General features: G+C 32.8%; 1 protein-coding gene across 2 annotated transcripts in view; it reads right to left on the reverse strand.

Annotated features, from left to right (window-relative positions):
• Positions 1-27,561, reverse strand: part of LOC143077977 (uncharacterized) — a 34,496-nt gene extending 6,935 nt beyond the window's left edge. Inside the window, exons 1-5 of one of the 2 annotated variants that reach the window (XM_076253021.1) lie at positions 27,186-27,561; positions 14,246-14,356; positions 13,446-13,571; positions 11,524-11,649; positions 3,804-3,959 (exon numbers count right to left, since the gene is read on the reverse strand). In XM_076253021.1, the coding sequence (XP_076109136.1) occupies positions 3,804-3,959; positions 11,524-11,649; positions 13,446-13,571; positions 14,246-14,356; positions 27,186-27,516 (850 nt within the window). In that variant the 5' untranslated portion in view covers positions 27,517-27,561. The remainder of the gene's footprint in view (positions 1-3,803; positions 3,960-11,523; positions 11,650-13,445; positions 13,572-14,245; positions 14,357-27,185) is intronic. The other variant, XM_076253026.1, reaches the window with a different exon arrangement.
• Between the last annotated feature and the right edge of the window lie 288 nt (positions 27,562-27,849).

The raw sequence follows: 27,849 nt of genomic DNA on the forward strand, positions 1-27,849 counted from the left end.
TTGCTTACATCCTGTCTTTTTGAACTACCTGCATGTGTAGCCTTTACAAGTATCGTTGTCATACATGCATATTGTTGTGGTTGCTTGTTTAATCGCATCACCAAAATAATCACTAAACAGAACAAGCAAGCACCTGCCTTGTTACTAGCCTGGCAAGCCTAGGATTACTACAATTTTTAGATCATTAATATGTCCTCTTCCAGTTGATAACAAAGAGAACTGTTCGAGTCGAGAATTATATTCTAGTTAAGTCTAGCTTAAATATTGGAATAACGCCAGTGTAAGGAGTATAGATCTCCCAGTTGATACCATATTCCATGGCCTGCATTTCCTGCCTTCTTTGAGGGTTACTGCTCACGAGGGAGCTAAAATGTCAAGAGTTCAAAGAGGTGAAGTTGAAATCATCTCTTCGAAATGTTACGCACGCCATGGATTATCTGTTTCATATATGACGACGTATATGTTCTAATAGGCGAAACCACAATCTCGTCCTTCTTTTTCCCGATCCAGACCTGCCGTATTCGACTTATCACGTGTTTGTATTAAAATGATAAACACGATGGGTGTCATATGTGTAGCAAGATCTGCTTTCCCTTTCCGGAGCAACCAAGACCATCCCGATTTTCGATAGGGCTCGTGTTGCTCAGTCTTTAGTTTTTGGATGTTGTGTTTTTTGTGCTGTTGTTTATATTGTGATCTTTTCTTCTTTTGCTATGACGTTGCCGTTAATTTTCTACTTATTACGTTGAATATCCCTTTGGTATCTTTCGCTAATCTTCTTTTCATTGTGTAGTTCCTTTTTTAGTAAATAAATAAGAACAGTAAACATTTAAATCATTCAACTACTGACACAAATAACATTATGACTGATTTTCAACACTATAATTTCACACAAATAAATGACAGTATGAAGGATTTATTGCCAACAAAAATAAACAAATGAAGCACTCTATCAACAATGATGATTTCATACAACACTTTTAAATACTTTCATTCACAAAGCAAAATAAACTAACATATACCGCATTAGGCCGAAGAAGCGATTGTTCACTACCTAACTATTTCTTGCCAACACAAACACTAGAGGATACATATAAAGCCTCATGTTTGAAACTGTTACTGGACATGCTTGGATATTCAAAGCCGATAAACTATGTTGTTTCGTATGTTTAAACAAAATAATGTGACCGCCGACCAAAGTATCTCTGCCAAACTTATGGTGCACATACTGTTGGCATTTCAAAAGAAAATTGTATTTCATTTTTTTACCGACGTGCGTGCAGTTTTTTTTCAATTCCATCAGTTTTTGTCATTAAAAGTATATAATCAATCAACTAAGCGGACTAGCTCTGCACTAAAAAGATAAACACTTATTTACTATATGATTTATTGCTAAATTTGTTGTGCTTCATGTAACCAGTAACTTACAGAAACCGATTAAACAAAACGTAAAACGGATAAACTTATGACATATTAGTTATGCTCAAAGGGAAATCATAGATTTTAATAACACTTGTTTATCGACGTTAAAATCTTATCAACTGATTAAGACAAATCAAAGAAATCAAGTTAAAACAGTTACTGAGTATATCTCATGAACTCAAAAAGATTACGGGTAAGCGTCTCCTGCTATGTGTCAATTTTACTGTTAATTAAAGATCTAAGATTACAAAACATGTTATTAGTGCGTTGAGAGACAGACATATCGTATCTGTCAACCAATGTATTACGATAGCTGTGAACTTTATGTAGTGTTGATTGTAGTCATTCTTCCTCGTCAAATAAATGATTGCGTAAGGAGCACATCTATCGTAATGAAGTCCGTACATGATGAATATGTACGTGCGTAACGTGTCAATTGACATTTATAAACGTCATCCAATTAAAAAGAGTGCATGTTACTGCTGAGAAATGCGAAGATGACAATCGAAAGTTGAAATCATCACGTCGTTTGTCATAGATTCTTTTTTTTAAGTCGTCCATCTGCAGTGTAAATATCAAGAACAAAATCACGATTAGAGGCGAATCTTTTACTGTCGGTAGTGTCCTTTATTTCATGTTCACTGTGACAAAAATAAGATGCAAAACACTCACTTAAATGTGGAATACTAAGTGAGAAGACATTATCAATGTATTCGAAAGTGAAATTTGAGAGATTTTTTTTCAGAAGAACGTTTCTCTTTGCTTTTTGTCTTAAAGAAGGTTTAATATGAATTCTCATTACAAAATTTGAATTACAAAAAACAAGCCGGTCAGTATGGGTGCGCAATGATAAGCCTTTGGAATAACGGATGTCTGTTGAAATACCAATCCACGAAACTCAACAAATATTATCCAAATTAAATCTTTACTGTAGAAAGAGTAGTATGAAGACATTAACGTTTTTATGTTGTTACCAAAGGATAGATGGACAGGTTTGTGATTTTCAAATATCTCCTTTTCGTATAGGATGTAGAGGTATAAGCATGAATCCCAGTTTTGCTGCGGACTCCGAGTTCTTTAGTCAGCCGTTCCAAAAAACGATTGTTTTCATAAACAAGATATGCAAAATAATTTGAAAGTGTCATGCATCTTCTTTCATATTGCTGATAAGTTAACCAACATTTTAATTATTTTCTGATTTTCTTAAGAAAAAGTTTAACTTAAATTGTTAAATCAAAAAGACTCCTTGTAATTTTATATACATGTTATTAAAAGTGTAAGGACCAGGATGACACTAATCTTTCTTTGCGGAACTGTATTGCTTTTTTTAAATTTTCGGAACAATATTTTCCTTCCTGCATAAAACATTCATGTATTTACGTGTTAAAGCGGTTGTGTTGTGCTTACTCCTAAGTGTTGACCACCATTTCTTCTGCTACAGATAATCGTGCATTGGTCTAAGAATAAACTTTATTCCTAAGTGCTTGTTACGTTTGTGTTTATACGAACTAAATAATATGCAATATGGGTCGTTTAGAACATTTTAATGTCATATGTATGCACAAACAGTTAGAATCTCTGATATTCGTTTTAATCAGCGGATACTATGTTGATCTCAGATTTTTAAACTTAATAAAAATCGGATTGAAATGTGTATTGTAAATGCCTTTAAAAGCACCATGTTTATTTAATCTTAACGCATTTTGTCCTGGAAATATCAGGCATTCCAGATATCTAGAGATAATTTATTAAGTACTATTACTAGTAACTGGTTTTGAAATGTATCTTGCTTTCGTATTTTGTTCCATAGTACGTGCATGGTTTAGATACCTCATTTTTTATTTCATTTGAGATATCCTCTGGACAGCGGGATCATTCTATTTGATATGAGATGCCGGATTTCTTTATGCGTGCCGGCGAATTGTTTGTTCAAATTAATCGATTCACCTCTAACTTGTGCTGTTATATTGTTTTTCTTTTTTAAAGAGATACAAAATTTCTTCTAAACATCGATAATTGATAGCTTTTTAAATGATATTACCATTAAACGCATGGTGATTAGCATTGCTATACTCAGGTATCCTAATAACCTGACAAAAAGGTTATTACTGTAACAGTAGAAAATTTTAAAAAGCTCCCCCAAAGTGACCGTTGTTAAGAAACAACATGTTTAATTTAGTATGTAAAATATTTTAAATAGCAAATGAAAAGTACTTAAAATTATCCCATATATTTTAAAAAAAAAATCAACATTCTGATTTGATATACAGTACTATACATTATATCCAATTTAATGAAAAATACCGAGTATTAGCTTATATGTACGAAGAAGTCGAATGAAATGGTTTTTTTTTTAATCTTAAATGTTTAAGTGACTTCACCTGTTTGTTCATTTGCAGATATCATCTGCAGAACGGAATCAACTTGCGATGTCAATGATGTCTGAACATTTTTCAAGTGCTGGATTTCCTTTTGAGTGACCATTAATTGTTGTTCCATATTTTTTAATCCGTCTTTAAAGTTTGATGTGAAATTGTCTTTAAAATATAGAAAGAAGAACTTTAAAAATCAAATAAAATTATGTTAGTTAAGAATATTGATCTGTTAATCCTATGTAAAACTAGAGAAATCGTAAATGGTTTCAAGAAAAATACAATTTACAGTTTAATATGTGGTGAACATCTCACCCCTTATTTTATTGATTTTGTATTTACATTGTGTCATAGATCAAATTTATTCGTTCAGTTTATGTTCACTTGTTTTTGTTAATATGTCTTTTGATTTAGTTAAGCCATTTCAATTGATATTTTATAGTGATATTTCTATGCTGTGATGTTACACTATTATTTCAGGTAAGGGTGAAGGTTGTTACCTATTAAAACGTTTAAACCCGCTGCATTTGTTTGCACCTGTCCTAAGTCAGGAACCTGATGTTCAGTGGTTGTAGTTTGTTGATGTGGTTTATAAGTGTTTCTCATTTTTTAAAATAGATTAGACCGTTGGATTTCCGATTTAAATGGTTTTACACAAGTCATTTTTGGGGCCCTTTCACTACAAAAGTCAAAAAGTCTGAAAAGACCAGTTTTTGTCTGAATTTGCATGAATTTTTACTCGACATTCTTGATTTGTCTTAATAATTTTAAAAAAATCTTGACATTGTATGAATTTTTCTCATAAGGTTCTTGATTTTTCTTGACAAGTGTCTTGACAGTATGAACATTGTCTTAAAATTTCTCGACACTTCCTGTCTCATCTGATAAGAGTCTGGATTAGTCTCGACCAATTCTTGACTGTCTTAAATTTGTCTCGATATGTCTTGACATATTCTTGACATTCTAAATAATGTCTGAATATGTCTCGACACATTCTTGACAGTCTTAAATATGTCTTGACACTATCTCAACAGTATAAATTTCGCCTAAAAATGTGAACAGACTTATTCTGCACTGTTTGTGACATTCTTTTGCTGTTATAAACTTATTATGGCTAAACTAAACTAAGAATCAAGGATTAATTTTGTGTAGTAAGATACCCTTTTGGTGCAACTTAGTTGGAATACCCTGAATAATCCCCCATGTACTTTGATTTTGATTAATTTTGATTAAACGTTTAATTAATTGTTTTCACTTGGAATATAAGTTGAAGTTGCTGACAAACAGCATTTAGATTTTTGCCATTCGCAAAACTGCCAGTCAAATTTGCTTTACTAAAATAGGTGTCTATAAGGCAGTTTTAAAATGTGACCATGCGTCTCTTTTGGACCCCAAAATTCATCTTTTGGGTTTGTGTGCCTGAAATAAGAGGGGGGGGGGGGGCTTTCGTGAAGGTCAAAGACTTAGTTCCCATCTTGAATAAAAACCTTGTTCATATTTTAGGACAACCAAAAAAACATTTTTTATTTCAATTTGAGTGTTGAATTTTGTAACTTTTTAACAAAAATAAATATTTTTGATAACTGACCTTCCGAAAAAGAAAAAAAAATGTTAAGATCTATATTATGCATGTTTGTTTGGGATCCATTTCATAAGACCAATGATTTTTATAGAAAATGGACCCATTATAAATACATTTTTTATTATTCCTGGGGAAGATAATACTTTTCTTTTAATCTTTGGGAAATATTCAATTTTAAATTCATTTTTTTTCATCAAAATGATGAGTTTCATTTTTGTCTATGAACAAACTTTTTAAATTGTAGTGGCATGGTCGGTCAATTGATAATTTGTATGGCTTATTACAGGTAAAGCAGTAATTTCTATTTGACAGTTGTGTGTACTCTGGGGGTGTGGAATAGCTTAATTTTATGGGGAACATCCTGTCCATGTGTAATACTTAAAATATATTCCAACAGATGACATTACACAATTTTTCTTCTGTTAAATGAATGATTTGTATATCATCATAATTTGCTATTAATATATAAACCACATTTTGGTTCAATAATTTCTTACCATATAAATCTTTAATATTATGAATGTAGAATGAAATATGTCTACAGTATGATTGGTTTTAATCATTTAATTTGTAAAATTTAGGAATCAAAATTTGTAATTATTTAAAAACTCAATTTTAAATTGTTTTATATCAACACATCCAAATTTAAATTATTTTAAACATTAGATTTAAACTCAGAACTGTCAAGTAAATTTAAGACACAATTCAAAATGTTCAGAATATGTCAAGACATACTGAGAAAAAATAAGAATGTCGAGAACATGTTGAGAAATTTCAAGACAGTATTTAAATGTCAAGAATTTGTCAAGAAATTTTAAGACCATATTCAGAATGTCAAGAATATGTCAAGTAATTTTCATACAAACTTGATATAAATGAGAATTTGTCAAGAAAAATTAAGACTCAAGTCATACTTTTGGAGAATGTCGAGTAAAAGTTCATGCAAATCAAGACAAAAACTGGTCTTTTCAGACTTTTAGACTTTTGTAGTGTTTATAGCATGCTGTTCGGTGTGAGCCGAGGCTCCGTGTTGAAGACCTTACTTTGACATTAAATGGTTTACTTTTACAAATTGTGACTTGGATGGAGAGTTGTATCATTGGCACTCATATCACATTTTCTTATATCTATCAACATTTGTATGTTAAAATGAATATATTGCCATTTTGCAAGGTGCAATTATACAATTGCAACATTCTACAATGTATGTTCATAAGAGCTTGACAGAAGTTCCATCAACACTCTTTAAACCTAGAAAATATGTCAATCAATTACAGGCTTCGGAATTTCGTTCATCCTCATAATGACAAGTGGTAGTATGTATAGGCACCGGTACTGTTATTAATTAGGAGATAACTGCTTTAAGTTATATGGGGTAAAAATATCAATTTTAATGAGATATCATCGAATAGTGGCCATACTTTTTCTTCAGTGATCCAAAATAGTCCAAGAATTGAACAAAGACCTTATTTTGGTGATATGACATTTGTCTTATAAGTATAATTACATTATATGTATGTACAAAACTTCTATTTACAACAACGTATGTTGTTGAGAAGAATACATTAGAGTTTATATTTGGATAAATAAAAAAATATATATATCTTCATAAACACTACGTTGTTTTGAACTGAAAAAACTGTGTTTCGTCTTTTATACCAAATAAACTACTAACTGTTCTTTGATTTTAATTTCAGGCATTTGTCAATGCGTGGGCAAGACAAATTTTTAGACTTAAAAAATTTGATATATGACTTGTACTATTTATAATAATTAATAAATTATCTATGCAAATCAATAAAATTGAGAATGGAAATGGGGAATATGTCAAAGAGACAACAACCCGACCAAAGAGCAGACAACAGCCGAAGGCCACCAATGGGTCTTCAACGCAGCGAGAACATCTCGCAGCCGGAGGTGGTCCTCGGCTGGCCCCTAAATAAAATTGTGTGCTGGTTCAGTGAAAATGGACATCACACTAAGCTCCAAAACATATAAATGAACTAAAATTAAAAAGCATACAAGACAAACAAAGGCCAGAGGCTCCTGACTTGGGACAGGCGCAAAATGCGGCGGGGTTAAACATGTTTTATGAGATCTGAATCATCCCCCTATACCTCTAGCCAATGTAGAATCAAGAAACACATAGCAATATATGTATTTCAATGTATGTATTTCCAATGAACAACCACTAGTGACGTACATAATGTAATTGTTTTGTTTGTATTACACATACTATCATGCAAATGGAACCAATTGTTTATTTTTTTTCATTGGCTATCAGCTATTATTAATTTTTATCAACTCCATTAATAAAATTCAAATTCAAGTTGTTATATTATTTATAAAGTTTATGGTTTTTATATGTATTTGGGCAGTGATAATAAATATTTTTAAAATGCTATTTTTACGTACACATAAAAAATAATGCTTTCCCAATTTTGGACCATCTAGTAATATGGAATATATCAACTGTTATGTTATGCGTCCCCTTAGCACGTGTTACCTCGTGACATACCGAAATTAAGATTAAAATAATCCTGAATAGGAAAGGACTCTAATTGGTTATGTTTGGATACCATAAGTCATTATAGTCAAAAAGTAAAAAGATACCCCTTGGGTGTAAATAAAACACGTGTGTGAGAAAGACAACGACACCATTGAGAGTTTCTACAGATTCTGTGTCGCTATCCTGGTCTAGGTGCGTCATCAATAATGGACCCTTATAGGGTTACGTCTCCTCTAAGAGAACAACTGACATTTCATCTATGTTCAACTATCTGCAGATATTGTCTTGCTGATTCATATTGCTTTTTATGCTTTCTATTATAGGTTTCAAGATAAAAGACAAAAGCTATTAATTTGTTTTTAGTAAAAAATCGTCATGGAAGAGCAATAACTCGAATATGGGGTTGATTTCGGCCATATGACGTATTTTCAGATCAAGCCTTGTGAGGTTTTGATATACTTTTTAAGATATAAAGCAAAACAATAAATAATTTGTTAAAATCATCACTAAATGACAAACCATCAATAACGAGTCGATTGACGATTTTGATGGCATATTTTTACATCTGGTCTTGCTGATTATTTTTGCTCTTTAGAGTTTTTCTCTATCTATTGTAGTTTTCAAGGCAATAGGTAAAAACTAAAAACAAAAGTCAGCTAAACAGGACTTTACAATCTACAAAACACCTCTTAATAATTGTTGATAGACTTATTGAGCAAAGTTATAATCATACTGTTACTGTTCGATCAATCTTTGCGGCTGGTATTTGTAAGAATGAACATCAAAATACTAATTTATAGTTTAAGGCAAGATCAAATTTCAACTATTGCATTCTGTAAAGGTGTGTACAATTGGCAGTGCCCATTGTCTTCCTATACTTTTTATACACAAACTATACAAGCAGCAAGTTGATGATGCTGATGACGAAATGACTTTATATATGCAAGCTTATTATAAAAGTGAAGTACGTTCAGCTGGCGTTTACCTACTGCGACCATTCGTTGAGACAAATGTACATACTATTTATTATTGGTTTGTGTTCAATTTTTCTCTTTATCTAATAAAACGTTGTTATATACCATTACTGGAAATTATTCATAGTGTATGTTTTCTATGTTTCTTTTGTTAGTTTACTGAACCAATTAAAAAAGACGGATTCATAAGATCGAGATGTCATTAAATTAATTACCGCTTCTTGTTCACTTGACTGGAAAAAAGCTGGAAACTTTGTACAGAATGACCGAGTGGTCCTCTATTTATTGCAAATCATTTCGAGAATTCGATGCTGATGCAAGATCTTTCACAAATTCTGATACAATTCTGTACAACTTTTAATTTAAGGGGCGATTGTAAGGCCATTATACTCTACATATTGTATATATACTTTTCAACGACCTTTAGATAGCTTTTGTTTTATGATTTATTTGCAATTGGTTGCTGTCTACTTGTTGTTAAAGCCATACCTCTCTTTTTTATTCATCAAAAATCAGCAATAAATGTTTCCTAAACCGGTGATGAACGCAAATATTCTAGAAGAATACACATTATAAGTCGCTATCGGCGATGCCATATAAAAGAGAGAAGACACAAAAGGGGGAAATCCAAAACCATAAATTCAATAAAACAGTCAACACCATGATCAAAAGAAAAAAACATTGCATACGAAAAAAGATTGAGCAAAACCAACGGTTCCAAGAAACCGCATAACTCATTTGTTTTACGTGTGGCGCCTGTCGTGTTTCTCATACTAAGTCTCATTCGGTAATGTCATAAGCGAGGAAAACCTAAACGACTTCTGGTTATTTATAGGACAAATTGAACTTATCCGTGGTCATCTTTGACACAGATATTGTTTAACAGTCAACCAAATCATGATAGCTTGGGATTACTTTAACTTTACAATTTGGAACCCTTATTGTTATAGCTTCTTTGTAAACAGCAACCCTGTATCAAATAATTCTTGATATGAAACCTGGAATATCGTATAAATAAAGGCAACAGTAGTATACCGCTGTTCGAAATTCATAAATCGATAGAGAAAAAAACAAATCCGGGTTACAAACTAAAACTGAGGGAAACGCATCAAATATAAGAGGAGAACTACGACACAACAGAAACACAACATTAAAATGTAACACACACAGCAACGAACTATAACATAACAATGGCCATTTTCCTGACTTAGTACAGGACATTTTAAGAAAAAATGGTGGGTTGAACCTGGTTTTGTGGCATGCCAAACCTCCCGCTTTTATGGCAATGTTAAATGTAACATTAAAATGACAACATTACATGACAGGACTACAAAACAAATAAATGGGAGAACGTATAGGACAGAGAAACACACGAATAATAGCTAACAAAAGGTACCAGGTTTAAAATTTAATACGCCAGACGCGTGACTCGTCCACACAAGACCAACCAGCAACGCCCAGATGAAAAAAGTTCGAAAGCCAAAACAAATAAGTTGAAGAGCACTGAGGACCAAAAGTTCCAAAAAGATGTGTCCAATATGGCTAGGGTTTTCTGCCTGTGATAAGAACATCCTTATTATTAAAAATAATTCATACCTTTGCAAACAGTAAATTTTATAAAATGACTATATAATAGATATACCTGATAAAACCGAAGTGGTGACTGAGACATATATACTCAATATACGCTACTGGAATGTTGATTCAAAGTAAATGGCATAAACAAGGAAAGGATTCTGATTTTAACAATCATATCCATGGTCTAGTGAAATTAAATCACGGTAAACCAGATTATGATTTCTTGTAAAACGTTTCAAGAAACAACTACAACTTAAATTTTCCTAATATCATTTTCCTTGTAAGCGACAACCCATTATCAAGGAAATACTTATAAGCAGTATGGCACATCTTCGATAAGTTTTTACAACCCTTGGGTCGATGGTACTATTAACCTTTCGTTCCGAGTGTAACACCAGTCTAATAGGCAGCACATTGACTTCATTGAAATATCATTGATAAAGGTCAATTTCGGTAAATTAAGTAATAGTGAAACTTTATAAGCATTTGAAACACTAAGGATTTTCTACACATATGCATATATAGCCTGAAGAAGATTTGGCTCAACTATTTGGTTTGACGAAACTCACGCATGTTAAACTTAATTAGAAGACTGTCTTTTGATGAGGTTAACGAGTTTAACGAAAAAGATTTTTACATCTGTTCACGTAAATGTTTAATTACATGACTCATTTGGTAAGATTTAAGGAATATTATCCCATTCTTTATTATAAAGATTGTGTTCATTGCGATTATGATTAAGAGACAGTAGACCATTAACCCTTGCGGTCTATTCCGATTGATGCTATTTATTTACACAATGTTTATGTCTATAGAGTGGAAACTAAGAATGCAAATGTGTTATGTCGTGCAAGATCGAGTGGGGGCTAATCAGATACAGAGCTTCATTTTGTACGTTTGGAGAGGCAATTGACGTGCAGATCAGTCTGTACAGCTTATCTAAGTCATCAAAAACATTAACAAATTATTTAATTGCCTTTCCATTTGTCGTGCAATTGCTGCGTTAGTTATTGAGCAATCACTGTTTTCATCATGAAATGTATGAAGTTCGCACTTAAACATTTTATTGATATGAAACTATTTCACCTCTTTCTTCCTCTACAGATATTACTGATTCTTTATAACGTTTCAACTGATCCACGTCTGTAAGGATTTCTGTTTGTCGACTTTCTATCTGTTTCAACCCATTGGTAAGTTCAGACGTATAATTACCTATGAGAAAAAGTGACAGATTACTCTTAAAAAAATGTCCGATTACTAAATATAATTTTGAAATACTGAATCGTTATCATTTTTATTTATTTCCCTTCAATTTTGTACATTCCATCTTCCTTTAAGGATGTAATCAGGCCAGGTTTAGGTCTTTTTGTCAAATGTTCGGACTAAGATACATTGATATGTTGTCTAAGATACAGGGTCAAATATTTTTCCCCATATCACCAACTTTTCTTTTCATAGAAGACATTCACAGAAGATTTTCATAGGTCATAAAAAGGTCATTACCAAAATTTAAGCAGATTCTAGATTTTTTTTTACGATTTGAGACCCAAATAATGCCAATGCTAAATTTATTTTAAAAAAATCAAATATCTCAAAAAAGGAGTTCCATAATCTTTTTTTTATATTTTTAGTTTATTTTGTTCCTTAACTAATGCCCTTCTGTCAATTCTGAATTCTAGATTTTTTTATTTCACCTAACTACATATCCTTAATAAGGGACTGATTTTTATAAAGTTTTCTTTGTTGAATTCCACTATTGAGGTACATTCACAGCAGGAATGTATAATAATTATTTTCGAGTAAGTTACATGTGCTTTTGTAAAATATATGCGGGAAAATATCAGAAGTCACCAGACATATTAGACACCGTGAAAACTTATTGTTAGTTTGTACTTTGGACTTGTTCATTTACATTTAGTCAATTCATAGACAATTAAAAGCAAATGAATGTCGGATAAAAACCCGAAACACAAGATATTCTGTTTTTGTGTAAACATATGACGTACAGGTTTTTTTAAGAGATGCAGTTAAAATTATACAGCAACTAGAAAGGTTATGTATATCTATTTGATGCAGTAAAATTACACAGCAACTAGAAGGGATATGTATGTCCACTTCCCTTGTTGATGTACATATTCCGACATTTTTGTCGTTCTAAATGAGAAAATTGTTAAGGATGTTAGCTACTCTTGTTTTCAATTTTTTGTAAGATATTTGGATCCTCTAGTTGTATCTATGTAGTTCCAATTTTTTGCCCACCAACCAGTACTTTTTTTTCATAAATTTATTACATATATAAAAAGTTTAATAATCTATTTTTGAAAATCTTATAAATTCTAGTTAATTTTTCAAAAATTTTGTAAGAAAAATGTTGAATGTATAACAAACTAAAAAAAAATCATTTCCCGCCAAATTTTCAACTAAATATATATTAAAAAGGGTCACTGACCCGTCACTGGTTTCTACTTTTTAAGTTCCGTTATATATATACTGTTAATATATAACAGTCTTTTAAAAGTGTGGTTATCTTGAATCATCCTTAAGACAGGACTGAATTTATATCATTTTCAATAGGTACACAATATGATGAACAAATGTATTTGGTTCCCTTTTTGTCTATTTTATTGGCCTGTGGAATTGAAAAACGCACCAATTCTTTCAATAAAATAAAATTCCTGTAAAGTTGGGGGTTTTTTTTTTGGGGGGGGGGGGCAGGGGTATTCTACCAAAAATAAAATATATTTTTCTACCTTATATTACATTTTCCTCAACTGCTCAATCCTCAATTTACTTTTGTTGAAACCCGATCCGGTTTATTGATAAAGAAAGCTTGTGGAGATAATTTTATACATGTAGCTTATTTTAAACAGTGAACCCTTATTTTATTGCCTTTCCATTTGTCGACGAGTTGCTGTTTAAGTAAATAGGCCTTCGCGTTTCTTCGTCATGAAATGTACTGGGAAAGTATGTACTAATTCAGCATTTAAATAATATGAAAACTATTTCACCTTTTTCTTCCTCTGCAGATATTACTGATTCCTTATAAAGTTTCAACTGTTCCACGTCTGTAAGAATTTTTTGTTGATGTCTTTCTATCTGTTTTATCCCATTGGCAAGTTTTGAAGTGAAATTACCTATGGAAATAGATATGACCGATTACTCTACAAAAACAAATGTCCGATTACTAACTAAGTTTTTACCAGCTGGATCATTAGTTTTTTATTTGGTTTCCTTCACTTTTTACATTCAGTCTTCCTTTAACAGGGGATTGATGTTCATACCGTTTTCAAAACGTTAATTTCTCTTTTCACATTCACAGCTGGAATGGATTATTTTGGATGTAAGGTACATCAATTATGTGGTTTTATTAGATATTTGGGAGAATAACAGAAGTCACCAGATACATTTGAAACCATTAAAACGTACTTATAAATTAACAGTACGTCAAGTTGAAGACAATAAAACGCAGTTTAATGTCAAAGAAACTCTAAAACACACGACGGATTTGTGTTTTCAGATAAAATAGCATGTACAAGATTTATAAAAAGATGCAGTTAAATTACATAGAAACAAGAAGGATATGTACTATCCATCTAACTTCGTGATGTACAAATTCCGACATTTTCGTTGATATGAATAGCAAAAAAAAAAGTTTTAAAAAAGGACCTAGGTAGACAATCTAATAAGTTTACATTTTGCATATTTCATTGGCCTGCATAATTGAAAACTGTCCAATTCCATTTTTTCTTTTAATTCTATTGTTGGTTTCTTTTAGATATTCTGCTGAAAATATATTATATTTTTCTACCTGATCTTTCATTTTCCTTAACTGCACGTTTCTCCAGCTGCTTTTGTTGAATGCTTATCCTGTTCATATATTTGCTGAGCTGATCAATTCTGTTCTGTGTTACTGAACTTTCTAATAAACAAACAATTCTTTCAAACTTAACAAAAACACATGAAATACTATATAAGTATCTTGTTAAATGTAACTCTAATGAATGATTAGCTCTTACCACTAATTGAGCAATACCCATACCATTTATTTACCCTAAAAGTTTCCATAATGACAAAAATATGAAAAAAATATATAAAACAAGAATGCGTCCTTAGTACACGGACGCCCCACTCGCACTATCATTTTCCATGTTCAATGGACCGTGCAATCGGGTAAAAAATCTAATTTGGCATTACAATTAGAAAGATCATACCATATAGGGAACATGTGTACTAAGTTTCTATTTGTTTGGTCTTTAACTTCATCAAAAACTACCTTGACCAAAAACTTTAACCTGAAACTCCCACTTTCATTTTCTATGTTCAGTGAACCGTGAAATTGGGGTCAAAAGTCTAATTTGGCTTTAAAATTAGAAAGATCATATCATGAGCAACAAGTGTACTACGTTTCAAGCTGATTGGACTTCAGCTTCATCAAAAACTACCTTGATCAAAAACTTTAACCTGAAACTCCCACTTTCATTTTCTATTTTCAGTGGACCGTGAAATTGGGGTCAAAAGTCTAATTTGGCTTTAAAATTAGAAAGATCATATCATGAGCAACAAGTGTACTACGTTTCAAGCTGATTGGACTTCAGCTTCATCAAAAACTACCTTGATCAAAAACTTTAACCTGAAACTCCCACTTTCATTTTCTATTTTCAGTGGACCGTGAAATTGGGGTCAAAAGTCTAATTTGGCTTTAAAATTAGAAATATCATATCATAAGCAACAAGAGTACTAAGTTTCAAGTTGATTGGACTTCAGCTTCATCAAAAACTACCTTGACTAAAAACTTTCACCTGAAGTGGGGCAAACGAACGAACGGACGGACGGACGAACGGAGGCACAGACCAGAAAACATAATGCCCCTCTACTATCGTAGGTGGGGCATAAAAAGACAACGGTCTGATTTATACAACAATGAACTGTGAGAGCAACGGGCTACAAATGGTGCTTACACGCAACATAAAAACAAACTGTTGAAATCGGTGGGGAGGGTAACATTAAGTATCATGTTTTTCAGAGGTTTACAACACTACATACTATAATGCTGGTAGTCCAATAATAACCCACAAAATAGTCCTTAAACTTAAATTGTAACAATAAAAGGAAAACTACTAAAGCTCATCACTCGGATGAAAATGTTATATGTTAGGTTGACAAAAAATTCAATCTAGAGGTTGGAATTTTGTAAATATAGACAATGCATTTCCATAAGAACTCCTTTTAAGACTAAAACTGTACAACTTTTACTATAAATTTTCATAAAAGAAAATTAATATCCTAGAGTGGATAGCTCATATGCACTATTATGTTTTTCAAAGGTCAAAACATAGGGCTGTGCTGCATATTTTCAACATGTATATGCCCCGATCTTCTTAGAGTTTAATTATTAGATACAATACAAAAGTAACAAAGAAACAGACCTGACAACAAGTGCAGAAAAACTATACGGCAGGTTGTTTCCGGCCTGTTTTTTGTTACCTTTGTTTTGTATCTGACTTGTAAGACGTTTCAAGAAAGAAGTAGTACATTTTGCATTTAGAAGAGGTAGCGAAACTAAACATATTAGAAACTTAAATACCATATACCAGTTAATGTAAGTTACAGTTTAAGCACATTTTTTGTTCACTTCCCTTCAGCCGAGATCTTTTTTTTTAAATTCAAGAATCTTATCATTTTACAAAAAGAACCATTTCAAGTAAAAGGTGGATGTTGTAAACATTTGAGACTTTTTAAAAAGCAACTTTGCAAGTAAGTAATGTATATAAAAATAGATTTTAGAGGTAAGCAAGCTACCATTTGATTTTTATATTGGGAAAACGGTAAAGGGTGGGGGGGGGGGGGGGGGGGGTGTGTTAAAATAAATTAAAATTTTTTGTTGGAAAAATGCAGGATGTGCCATTCCACCCCCCATTCCCCCTTAAAAAAGGTCGTTAAAATCGTACGTTTGCCGCCAAATAAAAAAGGTCGTTAAAATCGTACGTTTGCCGTCAAATAAATGAATTCAATATATATGAATTCAATAACAATATAAATGTATCAAAAGAATGAATTTGCTACATTTGTATCTCAATAGTGAATGAAATGTTATGGAAAAAATGGATTTTGTCTTGTTATTAGATATATATAGGCATATATTTTGGATTTTTGTTTAAATGTTCATGTTTTTATAGGTCTCTGATAGTGTTGATCGGGATTAAACACGTGTCACTATATGATCAAATCGCAGCTTTCCGTCCAAAATTGATGACATAAGTTGAATGATTTTCTTAAAGATTTGCTGCATATTTGAACATGTACTATGTTACACGGACACTTTTTATTTATAGGATAATGATTTATATAAAGCCATTATTAGGCAAAACTCTTAAACAAAATGTCCTTGACCCATAGGGTCTTTTGCAATGACATTGTGGAGCAATGACCTTGACAAAGTTCACAAGGTCAAGGTCATGTACAAAGGGACGATTATGTGATTTTGGCACTACTTCAAGAGTTTTGTGTGTTTGAATGCCAACCAACCAACTAACCAACCAACCAACCAACCAACCAACCAATCAATCAATCAATCAATCAATCAATCAATCGGTGCATGCATGCATGCATGCATGCATGTTTCCGTCTCATGTGTTTAATGTAGGGTCCAAGATCTTGTTTCTTTTTCGCTGTCAATCAATCAATCAAATAATCAATCAATCAATCAATCAATCAATCAATCAATCAATCAATCAATCAATCAGTGCATGCATGTTTCCGTCTCGTGTGTTTAATACGGGGTCCTAGATAACATTTGTTTCTTTTTCGCCTGTTTCAAGAGACCCTATCCCACGTGTTTAATTGATCAACCAACCAACCAACCAACTAATCAATCATGTTGCCGTCTCGTGTGTTTATTACGGGGTCCAAGGTCTCATTTGTTTTTTTTTCTCTTGTTCCAAAAGACCCTATCCCAAGTGTTTAAGTAATAAATAAGTAATAAACCAACCAACCTACCAACCAACCAACCAACCAACCAAACAATCAATCAATCAATCAATCAATCAATCAATCAATTAATCAATATGTATGACAGTTTATTTACAACAATATTGAAAGGAATAAACTCTCAATTATTCAAGAAGAATTGAATTTTAATATTGTTCTTTACATCTCTTCTGGAAAAAAATCCACATGTACTCTGAAACTACAAGTCCAATCGACCCCAAAATTTGCAGTCAGCAGGGCATACATGTACTAAAAGTTCATAAAACAACGTGGTGCAGATATCTCTCAAGATTTTTCCTAGAGAAATGAAATGGCAATGCCGTAAAAATCGCTTGCTAGGTCCGTAAATCTCAGTGAAATCCTACAATAAAATGTCCGCTCCTAGATTGAAATACTCATCCGTGTTACAAACTGGTGCTGAAAAATGTACACTATAAGAAAATAATCATTAAACGTATTTTAAAGTTACACCGGATCAATTAAAACCAAATCATGCACTGCTGGTGAACTTTGATCAAAAATGTCAATTTCCTACAATGACAAACGAAATACATTGTGTACATTCCGTCTCTATACATGTAGTCTGTTTAACGTCCCCACCTGAAAAGGAATAAATATACTAAGTTTTCGTTATTATAAACCCGCGTCACGTGATGTCTCCTCAATCTGGCGCGAGAGTCGCGCGCTGGACCTGAAATAAAATAAAAACTTTCCGAACTTAACATGAAACTTCCCCAGAATAATATAGATCCCTTACAGAAATAAACAAGCAAACAACAAACAAACACAAACACACACACACACATAACAAACAATCATGTTTCAAAGGGGTGAAAGACCGTTTACAATTGCTTTTTAAAAGCAATTGATTTATATTTATTATTATTATTCTTTCCGCCAAACTTTAACGACATTTCCCAAAAAAAGTACGCGACATGTTAAAATGATATTAGGTATCTAGTATCAGTTGACCGAAAGCTTTCTTGTGGTGAGGGCACGACCCCGTAACATTTCCTTTATAGGGGTTATCTCCCCTAACACCGAAAACCTTGTTATCATTCCAACTCCGTAACCGTAATAGGTAGAAGAAAAAAAACAAAGGGTGGAATTTGTTCAGGAACAGACAGACACTGGTTCTTCGTTACATATGGATCGAAAAGATTCAACGACTCAGTGGTAGGGTTATGCCCCTTCGAAAATTAACCGATGTCGGTTGGCCACTAAAACTCAGAAACCGTAAGTTGTAGCCACCTAGGATCTTCACCAATGACCATCAATTTACGTGACTAAAAAAATTGACCTAAGGTCAAAGGTCAAGGTCATGACCTAGATTTGACTAAAAAAATTTGACCTAAGGTCAAAGGTCAAGGTCATGACCTAGATTTTGACCTTAGCTTGTTATCGAATTTACTCAATAACCGTAAAAGATGGCTGATAAAATATAACAGAGAAAATGTGTGTCTTGTCCAGATCTACATTTGTTATGTTGTGTTCAAAATTATTGGACCAACTATAATTATGGACCAAGGGCACGAAAACTATTTTTCGGGTCCGAAATGATGATTTTTCGCTTATAACTCAAAAGAGGTTAGAGATAGAAAAATTCTTTGAATTGCAAATAATGTTCAGCATAATAAAATCTATAAAATTAGGTCAAGGTCAGAGGTCAAGATCCCTAGCAGCGACATAAAACACCTTAGCAACCATAAATTTTTGAACTTAGAAGGCTATGAATAATATAAATATGAAATTTTTAATACTGGAAATTACATTTTTGTCCCTAACAACGACATATAAGTCCTTAGCAATCACTTATTTGTTTAACTTGAAAGACTATGAGTAGTACATATGACATTTTTAATACTGGAAGTAATATTTTTATCCTTAGGAATGATTTTTGTCCATAACAGCCATTTGATATGAACATAAAAGTCCTTAGCAACCATATATTTTTAAATTAAGAAGGCTATCAATAAAAGAAAAAAAGGAAAGACCTTTCAATTGTTCATGAACAATTGACTGTTTAATTAATATTATTTTTGTTTATTCTTATTTGCTTGATTATGCTTATTTTTCTTGCTTGCTTTATTATGTGCCACTATAGATAATTTTTGTAAATGTCTGTTAATGCATGATGAATAAAAAAAAATTATAAAAAAAAAAGTATTTATGTGGATACACACGAGTTTCAAGGTGTTGTATGCCATTGTATTTCATTGAAGAAATCTATTTTACATAAAATGTAATATTTTGATCATATATATTTATATTATTAATGAGAATGACATTGATAGATATTTGATATGACTAGATGATTGTTCCTTTAATTAAAATTATAAAATCTCTTTTCCCCCATTATTTCATTACATTATTTTAAAACTAATTAATTTATGAAAAAGAGATTCTCAAAACACACAATTATCAACATTTTCACCAGTACTTGTAAAAGAAATTGTATCTTGAGTATACTTCAATGCCAGGTTTAAACTGGTTGTAGATTGATTAGTCTCTAATTAATTTATGTTTTTATAACACTTAATCTATAACAAATTATTCAACCTATGCCAACATTTTTTCACACAATTTCATACCTAAATATCAAAATGTTGGCATAGGTTGAATGAACCCAATCGTGCATTGGTGAGTTGATAGGGATTTTACCTTTTGATTAGATTTGATTTTTTTCATATATTTTCCTGTCTTTTTCTACATTTGAAAATGCCGGTACCAAATCGGGTGTTGCTAAACGGCGGAAACGGAAAACGGAACGGAAAGAGAAACGGAAAGAAATATTTCTATGGACGGAATATAAGGGGGAAATGGAAAGAACTACGAAAATCAATAACGACTGAATTAACAAAATCACACAACAAATATGTTGACATTTCATCTAGGTCTGTATGCATCTTATCAATCATGGGAACTCTCCAACATTATAGACTTGAAAGTTGAATAAACCATGTAAAAAATCACTCTATCTTTACTTTTTAACCCAAAACACAAGAGATGATTAAAAAAGTCGACATTTAAGGGCAATCATTACTTGAAAAAGTCTTCTTACTATAACGAAACTTTGACGTGTATGTAGATCTTATCTTGTTGATCATTTTTGTTTTGAAAGGTTTTAGCAATCTTTTAAATACGGGTTTCAAGATAATTGGCATAAACCAGTCATGAATACCGGCGTAATACCTGAGCAGATATTTGTGCATTTGCGCTAATTATCTCAAACATGCATTACCTGAAAGATGATCATAAAGTATGATCCAACATAATGCATAATCAGATAGATTATTAATGCTTTTCTTAAATATCCCAGTTGCAATTATGTGGCGTCATTAATGATTGCGCCAAAACATCGATAAGGACACGTTACAGACATATCAATATTATGTTTTGAAAAATCGCCATATAAACTGAAATTAAACAGTTACAGGAAACCAGATAAAACGTAATGTTGGATTTATTCATTCTTATGCCTCCGCAAGCAACTTCCGCAAGCAAAGAGTCGTGGTAAATTAGACAACATCAAACAGGTCCAACAGGACGTTGCGTCTGTGGATTCTCAAGGAACTGTTCTGAGTCCGGTGTTTTAAGGTGGTATGGGTGTTTTTCGCCATCTTGGATTGTAAAAAACAGAGAACCTAAGGTCAATATTTTCTATCAAGTTAGCAAAATTTTATGCAGGAATGCAGATATTTAATGTGAAAATCATTTAAAAGAACAGATTTATAAGAATATAACTTATAGATAATAATAGTTTTACAAGTGTAGATTATTTTTGTTTGTTTTTAAATGTTTTATTAAAATGACATTTTAAGGGGAGATAACTCTAAAAAAGTGAATTATCTGAAGGAATCTATATGGATTTTTCCTATTTTGTATTTTAGCCGGAAAAAACGTACGGTGACCCTATCTTTTCTTTTGATATTCTCAAAGCATTGTCTGGAAGCTACCTTTTCCTAATTTATTTTACAATTCTATCATTTTGTTTAGTTTCTAATCACAAAATGGTGTTTTTTCCTGTATAATCCATACAAAAAGTGTCATTTTGTCACAACCTGTAGCTTGAGAAAATGCGCGGTGACCTATCTTTTTTATTATATTTTTGAACATATCTATACTATCTTCTATACTATTAAACGAGAAGACCTCATTTTGGGTGTCGCTTCTCCTCCTTCCACAATAAATTAAATCATCATGCCTCTGTGTCCTATAGGTAACATGTATAGTCGCATTTGTCATCCATTCTTATGATCATTCAGTTTGGGTTATTTTGGGATAAAAACGAAAAAGAATGCGTCCGGATATTTTCCCGTCATTGGACAAAACTTTAAGTCAGATTAGTCTTCCGGTTTGTGTTTTTCTGTACTTTGAACATACAAAGACTATGAATAAAGTATATAAATTTGCTTTGTGCTATCATTTTGAGTTCTAGCATGTATCATCCTTGCTTAACGTGTTTCAGTTTGGGTTGTTTAGGGAGGAAAACGAAAATGAATAATATTTGCTATTTACTATCAATTAGTTTACAGTGGCGGATCCAGAACATGAGGGAGGGGGCGCTGACTGACCTAAACGGGGGGGGGGGGGGGGGGGGGGGGCGTTCCTCTCATGCTTCAGTGATTCCCCATATAATCAACAATTTTTTTTCAACGAAATGGGGGGCAGGGTCCCAGCCCCCCCCCCCCCCTTTGGGATCCGCTTATGGATTAATATCAACGGCGGTCACTGCGGATATATTTCTGTATACTTACATACATTTATTTACTATGAATAACTGTTTTTGTTACAAAAACAGAAGGTATAAAAATCGGGGTATTTGCAAAATAGGTGGAAGGCAAAAAAAGTGTGCCCAGTCCCTAAGTACCTTTGACTTTTGATACCTCTCCTGAAATTCTTCAGTCAGTATATTTTTTTTTTACAGTTTACATACGCTCTATTTCCCCGCGGGTGTGTTCTAGTATCAATAGATACTACGTTTTGGCAAAGTATAAACACAGTCTATCATTTTTATTTTAGACTCCCATACCACCTTAAGTAAATAATATCAGTGATATCTTGAATATTACCGGGCGTTTGGCCAGTAGAAACATCCAAACGTTCAGATGCGTAGTGTTAATTAAAGTATTATTTCCGTAAAAAAAAAACCCAGAGAAGAATGGGTTTTCAGTTATCTTGACATAGCATTCAAATCTTTAAAAACTACCAATATAAATAAAAGTAAATTTCAAATTTCAACTTTCCTCTAGTGTGAATGAATATAAATCCATGTCTATGTTGACAGGCGTCACATGTGAAGCTGGATCTGTTCATCTTTCCGGAGCCACTGAGATCGCCCCCAATTTTGGTGGGATTCGTGTTGATCAGCCTTTAGTTTTTATGTTGTGTTTTGGGTAGACTAAGTATTGTTTGTCTGTTTGTCTATAGTCTTTCTGTCTTTTTTGTCTTTTTTTAATCATGGCGTTGTCAGTTTATTTTCGACTTGTGAGTTTGAATGTCCCTTTAGTATCTTTCATCTATCTTTTTAAGTTTTTCAACTATTATATAGTAAAACAGCATACTGAACGAGTGACACGATTTTCAATTGTAATCTTATGAAATAAAATTCATGGCTACTTGAGAGGGATTGAAGAACCTGAGGGATTGAATTTTCAGAGAATTATTAGCGGCATGCATTTAAAGCTGTGTGCAAAATTTGAGTTTGAAAACCCTAGGACATGACTACAACTAACTAGATAAGAGTACTGTGCAAATCGTATATCCATGTAGGATTCTAATTTTCCGTCCCTTTTTCACATCAATTCGTTATTATTGATTTCAAATTTCAGGAGTGTTATGCGTTTCCGCCGTTAAAAAATACAAACCCGTACTTCTGTATTGTAATCGAGCAAGAAAGGCTTTGTATAGTGAGTGATTTTCTCAATTTTTACATTAAAATAAAGTGTATTCAAATTTCTATTCTACTTCCCAGGTTTCGGCTTACCGGTTGTTGTCCATACACCATTGTCCCATTAGGTTTCTTGTATGTTTTCTTTCCATTGGCATCATACAAGAAAAGATACAACGAAAATCACCAATGCAGAACAACGCAACAAGATACACCACATTAATCATTCTGAGTTAAGGCAATTGAAAACAAGAATGTGTCCTCAGTACACGAATGTCCCACTCGCACTATCATTTTCCATGTTCAGTGGACCGTGAAATTGGGGTAAAAACTTTAATTTGGCATTAAAATTAGAAAGACCATATCATAGGGAACATGTGTACTAAGTTTGAAGTCGATTGGACTTCAACTTCATCAAAAACTACCTTGACCAAAAACTTTAACCTGGAGCGGGACAGACGGACGAACGGACAGACGGACGGACGGACGAACGGACGGACGGACGAACGGACGGACGGACGAACGGACGGACGGACGAACGGACGGACGGACGAACGGACGGACGGACGAACGGACGCACAGACCAGAAAACATAATGCCCCTCTACTATCGTAGGTGGGGCATAAAAAGAAACAAAGAAAAAACGATTAAAATCTTTTTCCAAAATTTGTTCACTTCACAATCTATCTATAGAATCGAGGCCAATGTCCATCTTTTTAGACTGTATGTAGATTTGTTTGTTGTTGTTGAGTTACTATCTTATTGACGCTTATCCTACTTTTTTCCGACGTAGTCGGTATAGTTTCGGTTTGTGCCCTTTGAACCTAAGGACGCTTAACTATGGCAACAGAATACGCATGCTCGAAAATCCTTTCTGTGATTGGACAAAATGCTGTCATGGTGGGTGATTTGGTTGTGTTTGAAAAAACGTCTCGTTAATTATATCGTGATGGAAAGCAAGTGAAAAACTATAAATATTTGAACTAGATCTTACAAAGATTTATATTTTTATTAAAATAATTGTTTCTCCAATAGCTCTTTGCATCCATGACAGCAGCTGTTTATTCGGGACAATTAAATAATTTTTAATGTAAACTTTGTTGTACGAACGTACATGACTTTTAGAACGCACCTACGCATGTGAGATTTCCGCGGGGTTTTGGTGAATGTAAACAGAAAGATACGAAGACCGAGAATACTGAACACAAACAGAGAAAACGTTATTTAAATGATAAATCACTTATTTGAATATAATCGGAATATTCACAAAACAATTTGTAACGTTCTTTTGTTGGTAATTCATTGATTTTTAGATAGTTAGAGCATTGTTGTTCACAAGATGAAGGTAGTGAACGGGCGTTGCCACCAAGGACAAATTGTGTCAAACTATGCAGGTTTTCAGTGCACTGCAATCGCCTTCTTGTAGTTACATTCAGATGGAGATTTATTTAAAGAGGTCCTGCATCATTAAGTCATTGTGCTTCTGAAGGTTATCGAAATGATAGTTTTAAACATATACTCAAATTTAAATACGTCGGATATCTTTTTTAAAGATAGTTCTTGTTTCAAATAAGAACAGTCGAACATACAATATTGAATTGCATGAACGTGTAGCGGGGTTGCTTCCCTCCTTAGTACAGGTAGAACATATAAAGCCAGTCTTGATCAACTGAGCAAGGGAATCGATTCTTTGGCTCAGTGGGTTAACGCACTGACTGTCACGCAGGCGACCGGGGTTCGAATCCCGGTGGTGACGATATAAATTTGTAGAGTAGATACATGCTCTCCGGTTACAAACGATGTACGCATGACATTATCAAATATTTAAAAAAAAAACCCCAAAAAACATAGTCTCATCATCTCTTGCTAATTATTTTAATACTTTATGCTTTAAAATATTTTATTTTAAATGCATTCATCTATAATTTATCTTTCTTTGTAAACATATATTATATTATAAGAAAAAAAGACAACATAGGCCTATGCAGGCGGAAACCAAGTTGAAATAGAATAAAAGAATCGAAGCTCTTTGTTAGAGAAGGCGATAAATGCTTACTGTAATGTTTACTATAGTAACCAAATTTTTAAAAGTTAATAGAAACAAATAAAACGACAATTTTCTTCTCAATTAAAATTTAAAAACACCATTTGCATACGTTTTTAATTTATCTATTACATAGTAATGCAGAACATTTAGATATCAAGTCGACGACACGGGTATCTGTCAAGTTGGATGTAGAAAATGCATAACCTCCGATTTAAAAAAAAATTACCACGGACGGAGAACATATCAATCTATTAGTTCAGTAATTTTCGTGTCTGCCCTTCCATTATGTGACTCAAGAAAAAAATCCAAAAAATGGGTAACAATTGTATCGAAAAGAGAAAATCGAAAGCACCTTTTTATGTAAGGGCGTGTTGGAGGTGTGTATTTTGTCTTTAAAACGTACAAATCAAGAGTATTTGATATACCATCTCGCTTCAGATTCTATCATTTTTACATATCAAAGCTCTAGGTTGACTTTATAACATAAAAAAAATCACAGTACGAAAAGAAGAAATATATGGATCAAGTGAAATACCTATCTAATGAAGCACAAAAACAGAGTAGGTGTGTTCGAATAGCTATATTTTTACTAAAAGTACTTGACGACAGTCTTTTAAGTTGGATGATGAAAATGCATATCTTCGAAAAAATATTATTTTTTGTGTGTGATAACTAGGGTTTATAATCTTCAAGCACTGAAAAGTTTTAGTCTGTCCTTCCACGAAATATTTAATTGGATATTTTTTAAATGTTTAAGAATTTTCGAAAATTCCACCTGACAACCGATCAGACAATAGTTTTAAGTTGAATCAATGCAGACAAGATAATTAACTAGTGCTCATTAGCTAATAGATACATTTGTCTTTTAAAATACAACTGACATATAAGGATGGTAATGGTGCTATGTGGATAAATTTATCGGTTTTCAAGAGCAAAATTGGAAGCGCGTCATCCCTACAATGGGTTCCATTTCTACGATTGAGAAAATGAACTGGCGTAATGGGGAGATAATTTTGACGAAGTAGATTCCTGACTGTATGTAGATAAAAAAACAACAACAACAAAATGTTAATTCTTTCTTTTTCAGTTTTTCCGTTTCCGTTCCGGTTTCCGTTTCCGCCGTTTAGCAACACCCCTCTGCTGGGGGCAATGTCGTACAAACTTATACTAAACTTCTGTACTATCTTTCCCTTCACTTTGGGTCTTCCTCAGAATTTAAATTGGCCGTTATTCATGTTTATTTATACTGGTGACAAGTTATGTCTCTATGAGATGAAACATAGACTCAGATCATATTTGGGAACCAAATATTTAAACAAAACAAAATATCTATGAATATTACATATCTCCTCAAAAGAGGCGTGGTTTGTGAAACAGCTGCATTTACAAAGTGCAACCTATAGAGGTTACTACTATGAATTGTAAGCAAGCGGAGAACATTACAATACGGTGTGTCAGTTCTCAGTATTGATACCCATGTAGAACTCACTACGTTTGTATTTGTTGAGGTAATATGTGTATTTGCTGAGGCTCAAAGGTTTGACAACAATGTAAACAGGTGAACTGTTCATATTTAAGAATCATAGATAATAATGATACTGATTATAAAGAAACCTTGTTTAAAAAATATGAATGTATCTACAAGATTTTTTGTCAATATTTTTCTTCAACGATTTTAAGTAAAACGACAGACTTGTTTAGAATTGACAAAATAATAATCAAAACAAAATTAAAGAAAATTAATGTTGAATATTCATTAGCAATTAGTTAATAGTGCCTCGCAACCATTTCTAGACATTGAATTAAAAAATCTCTTCAATTTACCGTTTACATTAGCATCTTGGAATGTGTCGACGAGGTCTTTCATTTCGCCCCCTATTTCGTTTTTTGCCTGTTCTACTCCTTGCTTGATCTGTTCTGTTATGTACTTTTGAAGCTGCTTGTTAAACTGAGTTATATCCAATTTTGCAAAAAGAGGTGCGTTTAAATTGTCCAGTAGTGGTATTGCTAACGACTTTCTACACATTTCACCCTTGCAACTATTGGTGTCTTCACATGATATATATTTAACCATCAGAAAATATACGATTGCTTGTATTCTGTAAAGCATGGTGCTCCTTTTAACATTTTTCGTGTCTTGCATGTTGGGCAACATAACTCTGATATACGTTTAAATACTGCATCTATTAACCGATTTAACGGAAATTTCTCCATGTAAGTACCACGTGCAATAGGGATTTATATTTCAAAGATAAGTATAATTCACAAATTCATATCTCTTCTATATTTATATCTGTGTCAGGTACCAAACAAGTGGTGAAATCCTGTACATCACATGTTTGAAAGGAAACGCTTTTAAGAGTTTAACCTTCCTTTTTATCTAACATCATTTTAAATCTCTCCAGTTAATAAGAAAACGAATCTTCGAAAAGATTTAATTAATTACGACGACTACAGAAAAGACGCACAAGTAAACGCTGTTCTCGAC

The sequence above is a fragment of the Mytilus galloprovincialis genome, chromosome 1 (assembly GCF_965363235.1).
Source record: "Mytilus galloprovincialis chromosome 1, xbMytGall1.hap1.1, whole genome shotgun sequence".
Classification (NCBI taxonomy): domain Eukaryota; kingdom Metazoa; phylum Mollusca; class Bivalvia; order Mytilida; family Mytilidae; genus Mytilus; species Mytilus galloprovincialis.